The 7,330-nt window shown below is 36.1% G+C and overlaps 1 protein-coding gene across 1 annotated transcript; it reads right to left on the minus strand.

Moving 5' to 3' along the window:
• Positions 1–3,337: 3,337 nt before the first annotated feature.
• LOC126594425 (indole-3-pyruvate monooxygenase YUCCA2-like) lies at positions 3,338–6,976 on the minus strand. Its single transcript, XM_050260731.1, has 4 exons — positions 5,992–6,976; positions 4,705–4,953; positions 4,469–4,591; positions 3,338–4,224 (listed from the first exon to the last, which is right to left on the minus strand). The coding sequence occupies exons 1-4, from the start codon at positions 6,682–6,684 to the stop codon at positions 3,979–3,981; spliced, it is 1,311 nt and encodes a 436-aa protein (XP_050116688.1). The 5' UTR covers positions 6,685–6,976; the 3' UTR covers positions 3,338–3,978.
• Between the last annotated feature and the right edge of the window lie 354 nt (positions 6,977–7,330).

Consider the following 7,330-nt stretch of genomic DNA (forward strand, 5'->3'; position numbering starts at 1 on the left):
AGTGACTCTATTATATCAAATTTAGATCCGTTTTCATGCCAACTTCTGGTAGCTTGACCAGATTTCCTCATCGCATCTTTTTTAGGGTTTACTAAGCTCAGTAATATAAGACTCATTCATTCATTCATTTAATCTAACGACTTAGAGAAAAATGGTCCTGCAGAAATTTTTAGGGTTTACTCAATTATCAGAGATTTACTTGCCCTAACCAATAAATATTTAAGGACCACGAACAATAAAGACAGTAAATCTATTAAAATTTGACGGTCTAAATCGACCAGCATGTGCACCATGCGTTCGTACACTGAGGGAAAGCTGTGCCGGGGGTGCCTCACAAGGCTCACATATTATACGCTTGGCTATCACGTGTAATCTGGACTATTTACGTCGTAATTTGCAAGGCAACTAAAAAGTGGTCGAGGGCCGATCAGGCAATGTTTAACGCACAACAACAGATACCCAGAACTTGAAAACCCTAGTTTGCATATAATTAAAACGGATGGAATCTCTGTTTTAGGTAAAACATTGTATTTGATAAAATAAGAATTACACAAGAAAAAAACTTAGCTCATGTTTTAGGTCAAACTAGATGCAAAATTTCAGATTGTAGCAACTATGAAACTATTCTCAAGGAAAGCAAGTAGAATAAATTTTAGATATTTCTTGAACAGACTTTTTGTAACAAGAAACGTTCAAAATTGAGCCAAACAGTGAGAAACTTCGTTAGCTTGTCGGTTGGATGAAATTAATGTTGTGATTAAATTAAAACTCCAACCAAATTAACGAAGAATATAAAATTGCTATCTATAAAGAAGAAGGATTCACTGGAGACTTCTTCAAAAAAAGACGGAAGAAACAAAAAAAAGATTCTATTGGGATGTCGGTGGGAATTCAACCATGCATTGCTTGGGATGGATCCAGCTCATGCAAAGAGAGAGAATTGTCACATTATCTCATCATTGAAACTTTCCTTCTTGACCATATGTTGTATAGTATGATTAAGAGGACTTTAATCAAATTAATATTTACAGTATTATGGGATCTCATGGGCCTTAGGGCCACCAGGCAATTATTAGTAGGGCACACTTGCTGGTCCTGATTAGGGTTTTAGAAGTTGAAATCCCTCAGAGTCTCACAGATGTTGATACTCTCTCTCTCTCTCTCTCTCTCTCTCTCTCTCTCTCTCTAAGTTTACTACTAGTATTGTCTTGATGCTGAACTTGAAGATTCGTTTTTTGTATCATGCTTCATCAACTCCAATCGGTCGGAATAAAACCCGCCAACAACAAATCTTTAAAACCCTAACTAACACCCTCAATTGTAGCAAGTGTATTTGTCAATGTCCGTATCACTGCAACACTGCTAGCCCATTTTTCTGTTTTCTTTTTCAATTATATATCTTAGACTAGTTGCACCATTTTTATCACATCACATGGCTATACACTCATGTTTACTCAGTAATCATCGTACACAAGTATTTACAATATATCTAATTTAATTACTAAACCTTACTATGTTTTAATATTTTATTGACTACCAAAGTTCAAGGTGTGAATGGTGTTTTTTGAGTTTTACGTGTTTGTTTTTGGCCGAATATACCTTATGAAAATGGGAACGACGAAACAATTCTAAGTGCCACGACTAAAGATGGATTTTGGTGTTTCAATGACGTTTTAGTAGGTCAAAAATAGTGTTTATGTTGTATGGTCTTTTTGGATTTTTTTTAGTTTCCCGTTTTATTGTCCTTCCGTAACTATGATTGTATTTCAATGAAATTATCTTCTTTTTTTTTTGAGTCAAGTGATAGCGTCAGTAAGTTAAATGTTAGATTAGTGTCCAACAGGGTTCGAATCTACGCCGTCATGCAAGGGCACAACACATTTCCACCATTATGGTAAAAGGCCACTTGCAAATTATCTATCAATTGAAAATCAAGAGTTTTTCTCAAACGTCCAGAGTTTTGGAGTCCTATCTTAAGATGACTGCTTGTGACTCATTTACCCTATAACTTCCGCTCTGTCATAAATTGATATACCTTTCTTTCGTCTTAATCAAACAAAAAGTAAGAAGTTTGATGTCAACGATCAGAATAATAATTCGGAAGTTAGTCATGATCACCAGCTAAGAAATGATACTGATCCATCCAGCCTCGTTGATTGGTTCACATATATAATTTTCAACATTCAAGCATGAATGTGACTTCATATATATTCACAGCATATATTTAATTGGCATAAATGTTAGACGATCCATAAGTATGGACAAGGTCAAGCAGTTGTGGTGGATATTTTACGAATGCTCATGAGTCAGGAAGCCGCTGGTAATATTGTGGTCCGAAAAACTGATAGGATATAAAGGGTGACTGAGGTAAGGGCCATAAGGCAATAAGGATAACAGTTAATGCAATTCATCATCAAATATTTGCAAAGATTATTATCTGTACAATACAGATTTGAGATCCTGATGATGGTCATGATTCATGAGGGCCACTGTCATCTTCATGGACATGGGGACCTTTTTATTTGGCGCAAGGAACTTTTCTTTTCTTTTCTTCTCTTTTCAAATCGTTTTTTACTTTTTACCTTCTCATTAGATACTTGATATATATGTATGTATGTATGTATGTATAGGAATCGGGATTCCCATTTTTCTAAAAAAAATGGGGACACCCTCTTGACCGTCGGATTTGACTTTAATGAAATTGTGTGGTTGAGATTGTGTGGTCTGTGATTTAATCTTAATCACACAATTTCATTAAAGCCAATCCAACGGTCAAAAGGGTATCCCTATTTTTTTAGAAAAATGGGGATCCCTCGTTAAAGGGCCTGTGTGTGTCTATATATATATATATATATATATGGGTCCTTAGGTTTAGTTCGTTTGAATGTTCTCTAGGTGTTATATACAACTATCAATATATAATGAGCAGAAGTTAAATAAAAACACAAATTAAACCTTCAAAACTCAATTTCATAGTTCAAACCACTTAAGGCTCGTTTGAAAGTATTTTTAAAATGAACGGTTTTGAGTTCCAAAAGTACTTATTCAAGTGCTTTCCTAAGATTCACTTGCATTTTTACTAAAGATTAATTCCAAAAACATTTTCACAAAAAACTCTTTCAGTCATTTAAAAGCAGTTTCAAACCCCGTCTAATATTATTTGCACATTTGGTAAGTGATAATTTTTTTTTTATCGTTTCATTGTGGAAGTGGCTCTCGGTCACTAAAGTTTGTTAACAGTTTTCAGGATACCTCGATCACACCCCCAAATTCTAGTGCCACATTTAAGAACAGTATTAATCTTGAGCTTGAGCGTGACATCAAAGAACTACGATAATTATGTACATAAGAAAGTACATATAAAGAATTATAGATAGAATCATATCTTGATGAAATATCATATTTCATATACACCAATCACAAATACGAACAATAAAATGCACTTTATACTTCGCATTTCACACCACCATATCATAAAATCAGTCACTACAAAATATAAACCCTAGAAAACCAAACCTGAGAAACCCCAACCCTTTCTTGATTAATTAAACATTAATCCTCCTAATATAATCCTATCTCTAGCAAACTAAAGTTAAAAAGTAGTAATTTACAAGATGTGAGGGTACACATTTGATGATGAGAACCACCCCATCCATGATAGGTAAACTTTCTCCTCCTCCCCAAAGGCCAAAAGAAACATTAAGATTTTGTTGCACCGGACATCCTTTAGGCTTTTATTATAATAACCGAATGATTGGAAAATCTCACAAACCCAATTTCTATCTTCTACCCACACTTCACAACCCTTTTTCCCACCCTTTTTCTCTTCACTTTTTTCCTCCTCCAAAAGCAGCTGCATGAAGTGATCATTAACTTGTTTCTTTTTTTATTTTATTTTGTAATCTTGATATTCTTCATCATCATCAGTTGCATAAATTATGCACGCAGGTTGTTTTACTTAGTTAATTGATTAATTAATTAATTGAAAGTTGCAGGTTGTGGTGGCGGTGGCGGTGGCGGTGCACAAGTAGTGAAAGCCATAAAATGCGTGGCCTTAGCTTTCCAGCTATGCTCAATATCCTCTGCAATCCTCGTTGCATCAAGAGATGCACCCAGCAGGCCACGTTGTGTAAACCCCACTGAGTACAACCCACATTCCCCTTTCCACCCGTTCGGGAATGGCTTTCGAGGCAACCCATCTTTTTCAGAAAACATGCTCGTTTCCTGATCACAACAACAAAATTTCATCAATTATATATTCCATATAGCTACTTTCATGAATAAAATAATTTTATTTATTTAATCAAACAAAGTTGTCTCGACATAAGAAAATTTGCGAAGTTGATCAATTTTCGAATTCGAATTATTAAAACTGTCAATATCTTAGAACGTCATCGATATTTAATTTTAATATTTTCAACAATTAAAATTTGATTTCTAATCCCTTGATCCTCAGGATGGTATGTACCTTCAACCAAGACATTACATTGCTTCTGTACCCCGTTGCATAAATGATAGCATCGAAATTCTCTACTCTTCCATCTATAAACTCCACAGCTTGATGCTTTAGTTGTTTTACTGCCGTGCAAACCTACATGATTTTTTTATAATAATTAGTCATATTTAGTTTGAATTTATGCATAATGGAGAGCGACGTAATGATACGGTGGCGTGATTAACATAACTAATTGTATTATTAAGTACCTTGATCTGGCCAGTTTTGATCTTAGCAAGGGTGCCAATGTCCAAAACAGGAGTCTTGCCAGTCATGCTCTTGAGCTCAAGAGGGCCACGCTCAGGACGGTGGATTCCAAACCGAGCAGTGTCGCCGAGCATGAAGCGTGAGACAAGAAGCAAAATACGATCCACAAAGCGCATGGGGAACCGCTTGAGTAACCACATGGACAATCCAAAAGTTGATATTCCAAGCATCTCTTGCGGCAAGATGTGCACCTGCAAAACAAAACAAATTTAGAATTAAATGCAGAAAGAAAATTAATAAACAAAAGGTTTTTTTTTTTCTTATACATCCCACAAATAAATTTAGAACTATATGCATAAAGAATATAATAATAAATTACAGAAATAAGAATTCAAACTTATTGCAAATAAAAAAAATACACTATGTACTCTAGCTAACTTGGTTAATCTCTCAATACGCAACAGAAGAATTTTCTAAAAGCATTAAAAAAACAAAGGACTGGAAGATGATAACTTGTGTGTGGGGGGGGGGGTTCTTCTTCAATGTATATTCTAGTTGAGAAATACTAAGGAAACTAGACTCTCTCTATGAATTTTTTACCACCTCATCATTTAATATTAATTCTCGTACTAATATTATAAAATATTGTTCCAACATTATGTATACGACTGACTGATTCTCTGTAAAAGAACAGTTCTATATATGGGAAAGATAGCTAAGCACATAAATTTTTTCATACATATATGGTATTATGGCATAAGATTTTGTGTTTCTGACAAATGTTTGCGCATGCAAACGAATTCCAAGAAAGTAAAGAGAGAATGAAGGACCTTTTGCTCAGAGTCTTCGTTTACTATATTGGCTAGATCGAGTGCATGCCCAGCTATAGCTAGCTTGGTCAACAGCATCTACCCCTAATCTTCCCAAACTTATGCATGTGTGTTAAAAGAAGAAACTTTTAAAGTACTTCCATGTATAGATTGTTCAAAGTAATTCACAACTTCTTCTTTTTTTCATCAAAAGCGTAAGTTCTCAAATTAATTACTTAGTTTAAAAGACAGAGGTACTATGAATTTGACTCTTAACATTACTTTTTAAAGTAATTAGGCAAAAACTAGAAGCATTGAGATGAAACCATATCAAGCATGGAGGAGAGTTCGAATTAGATTCTCGTAACTTTTGTGCGGGGTAACTGCTCAACCACGAAAGCTGTATTCCTCCACAAATAATGAAATAAATCGATTATATTCAAGAAAAACAAAATTGGGTTATAAGTTGAGTATGCTCACCGAATTTTTTACCACTAGGGAAGGGCGTGCATTGTAGTTGCAAAGATCCAAACAGACCTCCATGCCTGAATTACCACATCCAACCACCAAAACCTTCTTTCCCCGAAACAACTCACCACTCTTGTAAGAGCTAGTGTGGACAATAGGCCCACCAAACTCACTCACTCCTTCAAATTTTGGCACAACTTCCTCAGCATTTTCACCAGTGGCAACAATCAGCCATTGACAAACATACTCAGTCTCCTCATTTTTCAATCCCAAAGTCTTAACAAACCAAAGGCCACATCTACTATCATACCTTGCACTCACCACCGTCCTGTTGAAAGCCGGCTTCAAATCAAAATTTTCAGCATAAGCATTCAGGTAACCCACAAACTGCTGCTTTGTTGGGTAAGTAGGAAAATCTGACGGGAATGGCATGAGTATGAGCTCACAGAATTGCTTGGGGAGATGAAGCCGGAGACGGTCGTAGGTCTTGAGCTGCCATAACGAAGCTATGCAATTAGCTCTTTCAAGGATCAAGCTTGGAATGCCTTTTTCTTTGAGACAAGCAGCAACTGCTAAGCCGGAAGGACCAGCTCCGACGATGACCGGCCCCGGAACCCATATGCGCTTTGCTGTAGGTTTAGTTGCCATGTTCGCTTCAAAATGATCATGAACTCGCTTTCCTTCCAATTCTTTCAAAAAGTCCATATATGATCAGTGATTAGATATAAGCTTCAAGTAATACTGCTTCTACTAGTAAAGAAGAAAACCTCATTAGGGTTACCCATGAATGAATGAGATTAGGATGAGAATTGGGAGAGACAATATTGGGAAGGAGAGAGAGAGAGGGTATACTTTTCCAATGTGGGAAATGAGGGATTTGGTGGTTTTGTTTTGTACAAATGGAGGGAGAGGCACCGAGTTGGAGAGTTGAGGATTTAAAGAGAACACTTTAGCAAACAAAAGTAGAGAGTGAGTGGGAGGAAAAAAATAGGGGATCGAGGGTATTCACAATGACATTGAATTGGGTTTCAATATATATACACATGGTAGGCAGGCACAGTGGTAAAAGTTGTAATTTGAGTGCGACATCTTTATTATGTTAGTAATAACTACCATTAACCAACAACAACCTCCTCATCACCCACCTCATCAGAGAGAGAGAGAGAGAGAGAGAGAGAGAGAGAGAGAGAGAGAGAGAGAGAGAGAGAGAGAGAGAGAGAGAGAGAGAGAGAGAGAGAGAGATTTTTCAATGTGGCAAGAACACAGGATGATACATCACGTGTTATTATACAAATGGTGAGATATGTGTGTTAAAAGTTACCGCCAATTATATAAAAACACGTAGTGTACC

Source organism: Malus sylvestris, chromosome 2, assembly GCF_916048215.2.
Source record: "Malus sylvestris chromosome 2, drMalSylv7.2, whole genome shotgun sequence".
NCBI classification, from domain to species: domain Eukaryota; kingdom Viridiplantae; phylum Streptophyta; class Magnoliopsida; order Rosales; family Rosaceae; genus Malus; species Malus sylvestris.

What these genes read in the sequence shown, in the direction of transcription:
- LOC126594425 (XM_050260731.1), bottom strand. Translation starts at nt 6,684, where the DNA reads ATGGACTTTTTGAAAGAATTGGAAGGAAAGCGAGTTCATGATCATTTT. An exon ending in TCAAAACTGGCCAGATCAAG is followed by an intron (nt 4,592 to 4,704) that starts GTACTTAATAAT and finishes AAAATCATGTAG; the next exon opens with GTTTGCACGGCAGTAAAACA. An exon ending in ATGTAATGTCTTGGTTGAAG is followed by an intron (nt 4,225 to 4,468) that starts GTACATACCATC and finishes TGTTGTGATCAG; the next exon opens with GAAACGAGCATGTTTTCTGA.